This window comes from Labrus bergylta, chromosome 11 (assembly GCF_963930695.1).
Source record: "Labrus bergylta chromosome 11, fLabBer1.1, whole genome shotgun sequence".
Lineage (NCBI taxonomy): Eukaryota > Metazoa > Chordata > Actinopteri > Labriformes > Labridae > Labrus > Labrus bergylta.
Window position 1 is genome coordinate 22,598,480 of NC_089205.1, and position 14,941 is coordinate 22,613,420.

At 41.7% G+C, this 14,941-nt stretch overlaps 1 protein-coding gene across 9 annotated transcripts in view; it reads right to left on the bottom strand.

The window, feature by feature from the left end:
• Positions 1-14,941, bottom strand: part of robo2 (roundabout, axon guidance receptor, homolog 2 (Drosophila)) — a 248,241-nt gene that overhangs the window by 7,741 nt on the left and 225,559 nt on the right. For 6 of the 9 annotated variants that reach the window (XM_065960198.1, XM_065960199.1, XM_065960197.1 and 3 more), the window contains 6 exons: positions 13,861-13,988; positions 12,734-13,006; positions 11,616-11,741; positions 6,698-6,857; positions 4,488-4,751; positions 3,278-3,492 (listed from right to left, as the gene is read on the bottom strand). In XM_065960198.1, coding sequence (XP_065816270.1) covers positions 3,278-3,492; positions 4,488-4,751; positions 6,698-6,857; positions 11,616-11,741; positions 12,734-13,006; positions 13,861-13,988 — 1,166 coding nt within the window. The remainder of the gene's footprint in view (positions 1-3,277; positions 3,493-4,487; positions 4,752-6,697; positions 6,858-11,615; positions 11,742-12,733; positions 13,007-13,860; positions 13,989-14,941) is intronic. The other 3 variants (XM_065960202.1, XM_065960204.1, XM_065960203.1) reach the window with 1 other exon arrangement.

Sequence of the window (14,941 nt, forward strand, 5' to 3'; positions counted from 1 at the left end):
TAAAAGTATCAGTCTGCCAATAAAAATATGCCACTTTGGCAAGCAAAAACACAGCGAACAGTCGGCTAATGTGACAGCTTTCAGTGGGACGGGTTTGGCAGACTTTGCTCAAGTGGCACAAACCCAAGTGCTCACACACACACACACACACACACACACACACACACACACACACACACACACACACACACACACACACACACACACACACACACACACACACACACACACACACACACACACACACACACACACACACACACACACACACACACACACACACACACACACACACACACACACACACAGTGTCTCTCCCTCACACAGAACACAAGAAGAGTGATGTGATTGAACAGACTGCTGTAATGGAGAACTGGGGAGGTGTGAGAGTAAAGGTTGTAAAAGGAGCGATGGGGACAAAAAGTTCACAGCAGGATTTATTAAAAGGTCAGTGTGATACAAAGGGAACCGTAAACCTTGGCAGGATGGCTGGCAGAGTTCAGAGATTCAAATCAACACACCTTCTCCATTTATTAGCTGCCAAAACAAGAGATTGAGGTTGCTACTCCTCTTTGAAATGTCCCTTTACACGTTTTAAATCTTTCTTTGAACTTGGAAATATGATAATGTACGCTTTAATAATCCTGGAACACTGAGAAACAGCCTTCAAAAAGCTTTCATACCTCCCCATATGAGGGTCTTTTGTCTCCAAAAGGTTGTTACTCAGTCACCGGGAGTGACTTCAGGGAATTGCACCTTTAACAGCCAAAGTTGCAACATCTTTTCACTCGTATTGCAGTGAAATTCCCTGAGATTAATGGAAACTTCTGTAAAATATAAGCTTGCATAAGGCAGAGAACCCCTTACACAACCCCTTTTTACAGCGCTAACTGGAATCCAAGTCTACTCCGAGGCCTCCATCTCGCACAGCTATTTTCTTTGAAATTCTTTTCAGAGAGTTTTTCTCTAAAGAAAGAAAGACAGCAATTCCGCTGGGTCCAATCCTCCCACAAAGAATAGAGCAGATATTGAAGTATAGGCATGCCAGCCAAAGCAGTGAAGCTTCCAACTCCTCCGGCTCGGCGGAGGAACACTGCCTCAGCAAATCACATCACAGAATGACTTTTCACTTGCACTAACTGCCACTTTCTACTGCTGAACCTCTGGAGCACTTCTATTCTCTGACATAGCAGACCAATCAAAGTGTGATCATTGTAACATAATTTGATAAAAAATTCAATCAAGTTTTCTTTTTGCCCTAGAAATGGGGGCTTTTCTCCTGTAGCTGCAGACCCGGCTTTGCTGTCATTTTATCTAGACTTAAACCAGAGCAATGGACCAAACCATAGACTGTAAAAACCACTGGCTGACACCTCCTGAGCACAACGCACTGATAGAGCAAGGCCAGTAAACGGGAGCTGGTTTGGGGGCAGTAAAACCAGCCCAGGCCTCTCCTGCCACTAAAACTGATTTATACGCACGGAAACCCTAATCTGCATGTCGTTAAGATGGAAAATCATTCCCCCTGACGAGAAGGCGTCTCTACCTGCCGTCAAGAGACGTGACCTCGCTCCTCACAAACGTGGAAGGCTTTATGGGAGAGTAATCGCCCAGAACAGCCCAGCTTTCAGCTCACTGTAGGTATAACAGCCTCACAGCAACAGCATCTCAGATTTACACGACCTTTACCGCCTACACACAAAGCCAGGTAATACCTTTGTGTTAACTTCATCTCTCTGGCTCAAGCTCCACATGGCTTTATACTGCCCGCCACAACATCAGGATTTACATTTATCCGTGAAAAAAAATGTGCTGTATTATCTCAGAGCATAGAATAACACATTGGGAAGCCAGTGCAGAGAACCTGCGGGTGAAAAATGGTCCCTGAGGAGAAGGTGGCTCTTTCATTCTGGGGCATCAGTGAAAGTGTTTGATTTACTGGCCTTCGGTGTACCATTAAGAAAACAGACCTATTTCCATATTATTAAACAATGACAAATCTATCAAGCGAGGCTCGACAGGAATCTTGCCACCTACCCTCCCCTATTTGTATAGCCTCAAAATGGTGGCGGCAATAAATCTGAGCAGTTTCTCCTTTCCTCCCTCTCTTCCTCGTGCTCACCCTGGAGCTTAAACCGTGTCTGTGTTGTCAGCGGACGGGGTGTGAGGCAGACTTGCAGAGAGATAAGAAGAAATAGTGCTGTCTTCAGAGTAATACAGTGGAGGAGAGATGCAGTAGATTAGGGCCCAGTTGCTGCTTTATATTCCTCTAAATACATCAGCAGTAGCATGTGTCAGCGCTACCAAAACCACTGTTCCATCATCCCATGGAAAACTACTCTTTAAGGCTGCCACTGACAGGAAAGAGCAACAAACAGCACTCTCAACCCTCTTATTCTCATGCACTCTCTGTTACATCAGATTCAGAGCATTTTTCTGCCTGCTCCTTGTTTCCTTTCACACATAAATGCACCATTATGGAGTTTATTTTTGAGTTCTCACAGCCTTTTTTGGGGGACTTGAAAGTTTCAAAGGGATAACTAAAAGAAATATATTTGTAATCGTCATAACCTGCTGATTATACTGCATGATATCCCGATGCCACACATCATTCATCCATATTTCCTTCCAGTTTTGACTCTGTAGTCTACAGATGGAGAGGGTGGCCTGGTCAGTGTGAAAGCAGCGGTCCACAGCCCAGCGCTGCAGCTACAATGTCGTGCCCTTCATATGTCCCCTTGACAGACGGCTGTAAAAGTTTTCAGTGAGTTGTAAAAATGGAAATGGTGCCTCTGGTCTGGAATGGAATATGCCGCACGTGAAATTTATTTCAAATCTCCTCGGGAAGATATGGGCGGTGCTGGCTCCTGTGCGCGAGTAAAATCACAGTCGCTCTCCCCTGCTCGCCATGTCTTTCTCTCTTCTTAATTTCCCTCTCACTATCCTGCTTAAAATTCATGGACTTTCTTATCTCTTTTTTTGGGAAATTATAATTATAATTCCCCAGAGTCTGCCAAAAGTGCTTAAAATTTTTTGATTGAGGGACAATCGGTACGTACGCAGAGAAGACTGATTAAGAACAGCAATCCATCTAACGTTAGACAAGATGTGACAACAATAGGAAATTAATGTTTCCCACACATAGTCATTTGGATCAAAAGAAAAAGTCCAAATACATTAGTGTCTAAAACATTGAAATAGAATAATATTAATGGTGCAAATACTGTATGTAAATGGAGATTATACAAAATCAACAGAGATTGAGAATCAGATGTACCTGTTAAAGAGCTGTCCAGGTTGTCCATGCTAGACCCTGGCGTGTGCTCAATCCCACGGGGATGCCTGGCTCCATAGCCTTCATCCTCCTCCTCTTCCTCCTCCTCCTCCTCCTCATCCGGCAGGTCAGTCTCCAGGTCAGAAACCATTGTGCTAGACACGTAGCCCACTGGAGGAGCTGGAGCCTGGGGAGGAAGGGAGCCAACCTGCATGTGCCTGGGAATAGAAAGAGATAGCATGTTACTCAAATGAAATATAAAATATACATAGAAATGTGAAAGAATAATGAATACAAAGAAAATTAAAGGAGTATTCAGTTGGCTATTTTTTGGCCACAGGATGGAGAAAAACTTGTGAATGTGTGTCGAGCTTTTTTTAGCCTTTTTAAAAGTAAACTGCTGAATAGCTTTCGACAATTCTCAATAATTCCATGTTGCTCCTTGCGTGCTAACACAATGACCTACTAATTGCTGCTGTAGATGGTACAAAAGCATGCTCTCTAAGCCTGCCGACACGTGGTTGTCACCTCAGTGGCAGCCCGCTCTGCTGACAGCCACGTTTGTTTGAGGAGTGCAATGTCTTTGACGCTTTTTGCAGTGGGAATTGGTTGTAATTACTGGCCCTCTGGTGTTGTCAGAGATGCTCTCTAACCAACATAGTCATTACTGGGTAACATGACATCTCCTGCCTGACAGGGCTTCCCTGCCCCCCCCCCCCCCCACACACACACATACACTTCACTATTATGAATGAATGCCAGTCTCTCATTTTTCCTGCGTTGCTGACAGAATGAAGCATGGCCTTCATCTGACTTGCATGAGAACAACAACAATGGAATATGCCGTACGGGTGTGGAGGGGGGAAGTAAATAACCGTGGGTAAGAAATTGTGTCTCTTAGAGGGAGCAAAGTACAGTAGTCGCAAAATTGGTAGCATGGGCCCATTAAAATGAAATGATTAATGGGTTTATCTCCACTCCACACACAGTTGACATGAAGAATGCTGCAGGGCCAGAGTAAACCCTGGGACCAATGCATGCAGAAAACAATATACAGCATGCATGCAGTAAAAGACAGCAATGCATATATTACAGACAGACAGAGAGGTATAGATTTAGATTAGATAGAATGGATGGATGGATAGATAGATAGAAAAGTATCATAAATCTTAATATACTAAATAACAATGTGTTTAGATTCTGCAGTTTTTACCATGTCTGCTTTGCCATGTCCAGTTGGTATGCTCTGGTTAGTTCATCCAAATGAGCCTGGAGCATGGGCTGCATTTCATCTCTGGGAGAAGGGGTAAGGGTGGCGGTGGACTGTTGTCCAAAGGAAACGGCAGCGGGGGAGGAGGCAACCCCTCGGATGGGTGGAGTGGGAACCCTCTCCTCCTCTTCCTCCAGCTCGTCCTCCATACCTTGGTGGAGATAAGTCTGCACAGGCATGGGCGGGCCCCAACCATCACTCTCATACCTAGTGAAAGAGGAGAAGCATTTTGATGCTGAACTCTAGGGAAACAACACACTTACAGTCACAGTGGAGTATTGTTTTTAAAACATGATGTGAATATTAATGACTGTAAAAAAAAATCACAAAACCGACAATGCCAAATGAAAAAAAATCCATTTAGTTGACCAACAGTAAAAAAAACGGTGGAGGTTACATGTACTGCAAGTTTTCCAAAATGTGAAGCTGATAACAAGAGTGCAAGACATTTTACTAAATAAGAAATGAACTCTAAACATGGAGGAAAGCAAACCTAAGATAAGCTACATAGCTGAATGGAGAGATACTTTATTGATCCTGAGGGAAATTCAAAAGCTCTGTGTTATAACAATTTAAAACACTATAAAAGGAATTAACAATGAGGATACTAATATAAACACTAAGAACAAAAAACCCTGCGTACAAACACAAGGCTGTTTGACCTTGTCGAACTTTAGTAGGATTTATTAACAACAGGTCTGAGAGGAGTTATGGAGGTAGTCAGGCTTCACGTCCTCATGGCTGTGCTTATACATCCTGAAATAATACTGGCCATAAAGAAAATGTTCATTAAAGAAATTTGTCAGTGCACACTCCATAGGACATAACTGTTTTAATCTGCTGCCATTAAGAGCCGCCCCAGATTTACAGTGCAGGGGACTCTTCATTTGCCAGATAGCCTATTAAAGCCGATGACTCTCGCAGATTGAAAATTGGAGTAAGAGGACGTAGCACCTACTGGACCAAGGAGAGAGACACACACTCACATTTAACTAAGCTTCTGGTACTTTGCTACTTCTGATGAGTATGTTTGAGCCTCTGTTGGAGCCTAATTAAATGTTCAAAATGTGTTATTTGATAAAAAAGTAGAGATATACGCTAAATAAAATGTTTTAATACACAGAACATTTATAATAACAGCTTTCACGTCTATTTCAGACTCAGAGGTAGATCAAATTCTGCTGATATAAATCCCCGACTCTGTGTCTCTGAAACAATGCAATTATTTTTTTCCACTCTGAATATCAGCAAATAGATTAATCTGAAACCATCTGTGTCTCTATGAGCCAGTAGCAGCAGGGGATTGCTAGAACATAGTTTTTTTCCCTTCTCTCTTTATTTTCCTCTCATATAGTCATGCCGTGGATTGTAGACAGGATCAGCAGATAGTTTGATCTGGAGCCATCTGTATGTGAGTCTTCATGTGGGCGCCTGTATATGGGAGTATGTGTGTGAGTATCTGGCTGCCTGTGGAGCCCATACACACACAGTGATCCTTCCCTTTTCTCCAGATGTACAGTCGTACAGTAATTAGCTGCAGAGAAAACAGTTCTAAACCCTGTTATTACACAAAGCAATGTGTGGTGTTGGTTCTGTTGGCAAACACTGTCTTGTTTGTTCCAGCGATAAAGACTTGACTGCTGAGATAGTCAGGCCAGGAAACCAATGACTGCATGTTGGACACAAACAGTGAGAGCACTATATGAAGCATGGCTGTATTCCAACGCTTCACTGGATGTGTTAAGTTAGTTTCGACTTAAATTCTTATTAATTATGAGTTCATCTTGAAGTTCAGCAGCCCACAATATGACTATAATATTTAATACTTTTTATTTTTATTTTTAATTCATACATCAATTAAATTTGACCTCACCTTTAAAACAATAAGTCAAAAAGGCTCAAATAAAAGCTGGAGAAGTGTTGATGGCTTGGATGGAGATAGGTTTAATTAGTTAATTTAAAACATCAGGTCCAAACTAAAGGAACATACAAGTCAGTATTTCAGTGAGCCATATCAAATGTTTGCTGTTTTTACCATTTTGCAAAAATAAATCCGACTGCATACATTTTTTGCTTTTAATATCTCTTAAGGGCAAACGATCTTCAAACCAGCGTAATGTATCAGTGATGATTTAAATCCCTGGTAGACATACCCTGCTCCTTCATGAAGCTCATTGGGATAATGGTCCATCTCAGTGCCAGGGAGGGGGTGAATAGGAGGAGGGGGCAGGGGAACATTGGCCCAGTTGGACCCATTAGCTTTACTGGGTTTAGAGCCAGCCTTGGTCTTCTTCTTCTTCCCTCCCTTTCCACCTTGAATGAAGAACAGAGACATTTAAGAGACACGGTCGTTGAAAATGAGATTGTAAAAGAAAATCAATTAAAAACTAATAAAACAAGTTGGATAGCATTGCAAATCATAGTAGCATCTGTTGCCAAGTGACAAATGTATCTTCTAGAGAAACTCAATTTAAACCAAACACGCTCCTAAAATTACAGATCCATCCGGACTCAATTTCAACATGCCCTTGGAAAAATCATACACAATTTCAAAGCCAACATTTCAATGGGCTCCTGCCTGTCAGTGCTTACATAGAAAAGCTCAAGGTTGCCTGATGAAAAGCATGCTCCCATTGATTAATTGCCTGAAAAGCCTCAAATCTCCATAGAAACAGGAGAGAACGGCGGTAAACGAGGCTGAGGCAGACCTTTGTGCTCCACCCATCCCTCAGTGTCCCCTTTAACACCAGGCTTTGGGCTCCACAATGAAATATCTCACTTCACAGCATCATCATAATGAATGGCTTGTGTAGTGTCAGTGTGTCCCTAATGGAATTTACTGAGAGTCTATTACTACTTTCATTTCTTTTATTACACTGGAGAGCTGCTAACCCCATCCATTTCCACTCATATCCCTCCAACACCAGATTCCCCTCCGACCCATCCATCTTTATAAATCTGCCAGCCAGGTCAATACTGGGTTTTATACGATTTGGTCACCTCGAAAGAAACGTTTATTTCCTTTAAAACTCATTTGACTTCAAGCCCAAATCCGTTTTAAGTTGAGGCAAATAAAAAACCACATGAATACAAAAACATGCAGATTGCAAACCTAATCTCAATCGTGTTGAGTTTTAGAAAATGTGAACGTCTAATTGGTTCTGTGGTTTATAAGATGTTATCTTCATTTTCTTTGACTACATTTCACGGCTGTTTTTTTTCATCACAGTCATATTACTGTACTATTATAAAGTGAAACTCTTTTTTAATCTCTCTTCATTTATGAATGAATGCTCAAACATTTCTTACAAGCTCTTGTAGCAATCTTAAGAATAAAGAAAATGTAAACTGAACATCACTTTTGTATTATGTTCCTTCATTTGTAGAAAAAAAGGGATTACTCTTACATTAGGGCTGCAATAACAGTCATTGTTTCCCCCTTAAATAAATGATTATTTCAGCCCGCTTTGATCTATAAAAATCTGAAAATAAATGAAAAGCAAATCCTGTAAAAAAAAAAAAAAAAGAAATATTTAATGATTTAACAACTAATCAACTGATAAAAATAATTAAAGACAAGATTTATTTATCCAGAAGTAGGAGACAAGGAACCCCTGTCTGATGTTGAATACAGCTATCTAAGCTTGTCACACATTACAAAGAACTTCATTTGGAGCAATGATTTCTGAGTGTTGAAGTTTGTAAATAAGTATCTTTCTCTAATGCTACTTAAGCATAAGACTGGGTTAATATAAAAGGAAAAAGAGGACCAAATGTTAAGCACTATACCCGTCTATAGATCCATTTGTGGCAGGGTGAATTTCTTCTCCACCAGTAAGAACCTTAAATCTCTATCATGGAAATAACCCAAACTGACGTCAGCAGCCACACACATTAGTGAAAGACATCTTGGGGAAACTCTGTTGAACACATTTGTATCTGTCATCTGATGGTTAGAGTTTGCTGCCAAAGGCCTGTAATCACTTTTCCCCATGCCACAAAAAAGCTGCCAATATTCAATCGTGTGCAACGTAAAATCATGCACTCTAAAGTAATCTAATAAACTGACTTTACTCACAGGCAGTTAAAAGTAGATCACTGCCATCATAAGAAACTTACATACATTCTTTTGTTCTATTGATTATCATGGAAGCCACAGGACGGAGGAATACAAAACTCTAAAGTGAGTTTTTAAGTTATTTAAAGTCTTTTAGAATCAAGAAGAACAAAAACATCCTTACAATGAGAATGAGAACAATGATGGGGCAGAGGATGAAACATCAGGCATGAGGAGATAGAAGGGGTGTCAGTAAAAGATTAATCAAGAAGGGAAGTCATAAAAGAAACAACTGTAAGCCCAAGGCAGACGGCAGCACAGTGTAAGCATAGTCTGAATGTAATTGGGTTTCCTAATCGCACCTCTGGGCGACGCTCGACTTTTACCAATAAATGGGGAGCTGACGTGATTGTTCAATCATCCTTAGCCCTTCACACAAGACCAGCCATCAATATTGTAAATGAGCCTCTTCTAGGGAAGGATGGTCTGGCATCGAAGTTATAACAGCTTAGTCCAAATATGAAAAATACAGAGAGAGGCTGTGGCTAGGAGCTACACAGGAATTACACAGTGAACCCATCTCCTGTGACAAAACTAGGACTCTCTTCAAAGGGGAACACATACTAAATATAGACTCAGCTTCGGGTATTTATACTCTAGGTTTGGGCGCTCCCAGCTTCTAACTGCAGGGCTGCATAGCCTTGAGCTTACTTTGTTTTCATTGGATGCGTCAGTGCTGAGGGGGAAAGCCACAGAGCAGAGACTCCTGAAGGACTGTGCAGCTGGATATAATCTTTGAGTGGGAGAATCATTTCAAAATGGATATCAAAATAACAAAAGTTGTGTATCATAATTTTTTGTTGAAAAAAAAAAAACAGAACAGGTTACATAACAGGGTGAGATGCAACATAGGTGGAGAGTACAGAAGAGAAACAAGGTCACAACCAACCATGGACTTCACATTATCAGGGACTATGCAGCTTCCCAGAGTTTGAGAGGAAGGAGTGCAGGAGTCTGCAGGGTCTGAAACTGCCTCAGAAAACATCAGCTACCTATTCTCCTCTACACTAAGACAGCTTTTAATGAGCAGTTTCATGTCCCCAGTGGAGATCCATGCTGCCATGAAAGCTGCTCTATTTCTGTTCCTTTTCATCCCGCTCTCCTCCTTCAGACCTGACATTCATTATTCCTTCCATCTCCTTAGAGGCAGAACAAGGCACTGTAACTTCAACTCTTCCCCCCCTTCAAACACAAAACTTACTTTGGTTCAAGTCTGATAAAACCTCCGCTTGTGCTGTTTCAGATCCATCACTGTTTGAAGGTGTAGTATACAGTGTACAGCATAACTTGAATATGTACAGCTTATAGACAGACACTGGTTTTATTCATCATCTGATGATCAAAATAGCAACAGGTGTAATACATATCACACATTCTGTTAGTTAATCATAAAAGGTAATTATTTTATAGCAACATTTTAACAGATTCACACTTATTGTCTCTTCAATTCTTTTGATCTTTATTAGCTTAATAAAAAGATGCAGTAAAAAGGCAATGTCACTGTCTGTTGAATATAAAGCGACAGCCAGCACCCAGTTTGCTTAGCTTAGCATAAAGGCTAGAAGCTGGAAGACATAACTAGCTGGCTCTTTCCAAAAGTGATCAAATCCACAAACCAAACCTCTGAAGCTCTGACAAATAAATACCTTCTTGTTTGTTGAATCTGTTGAGGTTTAGAGGGGACGCATTCTACAAGTTTTTATACTATGCTAAGCTAACAGATGGCTAAATGTCACATTTTTAATTTTGGGGCTTTTTATGCCTTTATTTAGAGATAGGACAGTGGATAGAGTCAGAAATCAGGAAGAGAGGGAGAGAGAGTGGGGAATGGCATGTGGGAAAGGAGCCTTAAGTCAGATCCAAACCCGGGTCACCTGCTTGGAGGACTATAGCCTACATACATGGGGTGAGTGCACTAACCACTAGGCTACCGGCACCCCTGGATGTCGCTTTTTAACCGAACAGAGGAGAAATTGGTGTCAATCTTTTTATCTAACTTTCTACTAGAATGTGAAGAAGGATATTCAGCAAATGTGAAGATATTCCTTCAACACTGTGTTGCTAATTTTTTTTTTTCTTCATCTCATGAGACTACAGCATAAAATAAGATGTTTAGGTCCAGGCCGAGCCCTGTCTATGGGAAGAATCTGCCTGTAAGGCATGGTCACTTCCCATCCTTCTCTCCAGCCTGCTGTGTGCTAGAGCATTGAATTAGAGACCAGTTAAGGCAGTGGATTGTAACTAGATAAAAGAGGAGAGTGGAGAGGAGGAATGCAGAGGGCTGCCTTGGTGTCCTATAAATGACATTGTAATTCTCTGAACATGGGTTTTAGTGTAGTCAGCCACCATTAGGGGAAGAGGGAAGAAGGGAGGTATTTTTGCCACTTTACCCAGCCAAGCATCTCTAATGGTGAGTGTGTGTGTGTGTGTGTGTGTGTGTGTGTGTGTGTGTGTGTGTGTATATAGTCCACTCTGTCTGAAAGACTCCCTCTGCCCCTATTCCCGTCTGCTCACTCACACAGCCAGAGACAAAGCCTTTACAGTGATGGCAGAAAACCAGAGTTAGCACTTGCAGCTATACTGTGTCAGGAGATCATCAGCACTATTCTTTCTGTCTGATTTAAATGTTCCCTTTTCTTTATGCTCCAATAAGCTGTCAACTCCTATCTTTTATCACATCATGGCTATTGTACACAGTACCCCGTATAACTAAAGAAATTACTTGAAAGCATTCACATGTAATGAACTGGAAGAAGTGAAGGCTGAGTGAGAAAAGCATCTTTGGTGAATGAGAGGGACTGTGTTTAGAATATTTCCTCTTAGATGTCAGGTTAGCACATGCAAATAACAGATCAAAAGCGCAATTAGGACATCAGTCCATCATAAAGTTAAGCAGCAGAACCCCAGAGAGTGTCCCAGTCTGATTTGTAAAATCCTCTGCTGCGTAAACCAACCTGAGAGACTGCCGCTTCGCTCTGAGCTGTTGTGAGAGCTGGTGGTGCTGAAATCTTGTGATTGGTTGTGTGGGATTCTATTAGACAATCCATCGGCCAATCGGTAGTCAGGAATGAAAAGGAGGGCTACAGTGGGGGTTAAAGGGCAAAAATCACAGTGGCATCAGGTGACTGGCAGTTAGCACAAGCACATGCAAACATGCAGTTAGAGCATAAAGCAAGCAGGATATATTCAGGGTTCAAACATTCAACGAGGTGCATATGGGAAACTTCTCTTTGACCTTTTTTATATTTTTATGCACAAGACAAAACAGTCGTTAAGAACTTCTGGTTTGTTGTCGATTTAAATAAATATATGCTATCATCAGCAAAACTTTATTTTCATGAAAATGAAGATATATTGTTTCCCCTTGAGAGCTTTTCAACTTTAAAAAATAAATTTATGCCAGGGAACATTAGAAGAGGATTTTCTTCTAAAGAGCAAATGCACATCAGAGACAATGCAAAATCTATTACGAATTTGTTTTAGACCGTTGGAAAATAAGATCATCAATATATAATACAAACACAGCCAAAAAACATTCACTACACCTTAAGTATGAAACTCCTCTTGGCTTTGATTAACCCTGCATCAAATCCACAGTAATTCATTTGGATTATTTTTTTCGTAATTTGAGTCAAGATAAAAAGGATTAGCAATTACTCTGAAAATGAAGGAGGAGTGATGCAGACATGGAAACCCAGCAAGAAATAGATGAATGACTTAACTGCACCCCTTATTCATTCATGATGCGTTTATTCAACCTTGGAGAGTAACCAAGATGATGTCATCTGGGGGGGAATTACTCTTTTTAAGACAACTCCCCCAAACCACAGCAGGTTTGGAAAGGCTTCAGAGGCCTTTGATGGGAAAGTTTAAATTCCAAATAAAGGTCTTTTTAGAACTGTACATTTTTGGCTTGTGATCTATCTACTTTGTCTTTGATGTTGCAGGATGAGGATTATCTTTTGGGGACTCGATTATACATACATCTAAAAACATTTGATGGACCTCACACAGAAGGGCAACAGGTGCCTACAAATTGCCTTGAGAACATTTACTTTTATGTCTGACTTACTGTTGTTGCATGAGTTCTTGTCAGGCAGGGAGTAGCCCAAGCTGGCCATCTCCTGCTTGGCCTGGAGTGAGGCCTTCCACTGAGCCTCGGGCAGATCCACAGCCAGTTCGTGGATACTGCTGGAGTGGAGAATCTGGGTGGTGGCGTAGGGAGTGGCTTGGGATGTCTGACCAGGGCTGTTGTAGTTGGCTTTGGTGGTGAAGTCTATGCTGCTGTAGATGGCTCCATCAGATAGCATGGTGCCTGTTTTATCCCCTTGACCAGAGGGGAGATCTGGAAAGGGGAGGGAGGAGGGTGGTTAGAGGGCATGTGTCTTCTAAAATACATATTCAGCATAATTGTAACCATAGCAATTAAATACAACTTGTGGTTTGGTTTTGATGTAGACAAAGAGGACTATCCCTCTTGGTTTTGTTCATTTGAGTACAGTTCAGAGCGTATACAGTTGAACTTAACAGGTTCATCCCATTAAAAAAAAAAAAAGCAACCCAGTTATCATATATAGCTTCTCTTGAAGAAGTGTGAATATCTCAGTCTCCTCCCTCCTCTGTTCACATACGTACATAATGAATAATGCTGTTGCTCCACTTGTGTGTGTTTGTTGGAGGAGGAGGGGAGGGAGGGAGAGAGAGAGCCAGGGAAAGAGCTAGCAGACTCCCTCTGCAGTGCATGGCTTGCATGCCCAGTGAAGGGTAGATGATGTAGAGCCGTGGCGGAAGTGTCCGCATCTGCGCCAGTCAAGCTGCGCCTGTCCTTCACGACTGGCTGCTCAGGACCATCCTTTCAAAAACCCATCCACCCCCTGCTCCTCTGCCTCCTCTGCCCGTCTCCTCTCACATTCTCTTGCTGTGAGGTATGGGCTATGACACCAAGCTGGACTATTTGCCATTACTCAGACTGGTGACAGCAGAGGCCCTGCTGTTAATGTTCTAGCTGTCCTCTGATGTGATATATATATATATATACCCAAACACACATGTGATATGCATATATGTATACATCATGCATGCATAAATATACATGATTAACAACAGGAGATGTTGTAGAACAGAGAGGAACGCAGGCCATCATCTTTCATCTTTATTGTCTCTTTATCAAAGCCTAAAGGACAGCATTAGGGCGCTCACCTCCTCGGCTGAAGTTACTCAGGTCATTTGGTCCCCCGGAACTGCTGTTGACAGGCAGGCTGGTGGCCGGCCAAGAGTCCGCTAACCAGGGGTAACCTGGGTCACTGGAATTAAGCAGGCCCGGCCGGCTAGGCAGAAACACAGGATGAAAAGCTACATTACACATAGGCTGTGAAATTACATTATTATCAGACCTTCATGTGAAAAACATTTCCAGTTACTTAGTATGCATAGTCTTATCCACATTATGTTGGATTTAGAAATAATGAATACAAACATGACAGTAATCAGCAGTGAGACAATGGAAGGACAAAAAAATCAAACAAATGTTTAAATGTAAGAATGTGCACTAGAATGTGTGTTTGTGTGAGATAAGGCTGCTTTAAGCAACAGACGCTAATGAAAGTATTCAGAGATAGGGGGAAATACTGTACGGATATATTCCTTCTCCTGCAAAGTTGAAATTCCTTCAGGCAAATGCAGGCCTTTATCTCTCTGTTCCTCCTGCTGTGTCTTTGTCACATTCCCTGAGTTATTAATGCAATATCACACTTTGCAGACACTAATGCATTCATTTGCTCTCTGCACACATGTACAGCATTACACAAGGACACCCACATGTGCATGTTTCCTTATCCATTAATTTCCTGTGCATTCTGCTGTGTTTTCCCATCAACCCCTTGTGGTGATGTCCAGACAATCTAAATCTCATCTGATGAGACGTCAAACGTCGGCCACAGACCCAACATGTTGCCCCGACCCACTTGTGGGATGCCTGTACAGTATGTGGGCGAGGGCAGCTCCATTTAACAGGTGTTGTGTCCCTCCTGAGAGGGTGAGACCCATAAAAAGCAGCCATTAAGACTTTAACCTGCCATGGGTGACTGCTGGGAGGCCATTAGGGCCACTTTGCTGTACAATCACGTCTCAGGCTCGTTACCATGGGTAACACAGATGGAGTTAAATGAGAATGAGATGGAGCTAAATGCCTTTTTATGTGTCACTTTGTTGACACATCACACTGTGCTTGTTATCAACGATTTTACCTTCAAATGCATACAAAAAACAGAATTTTCAATAA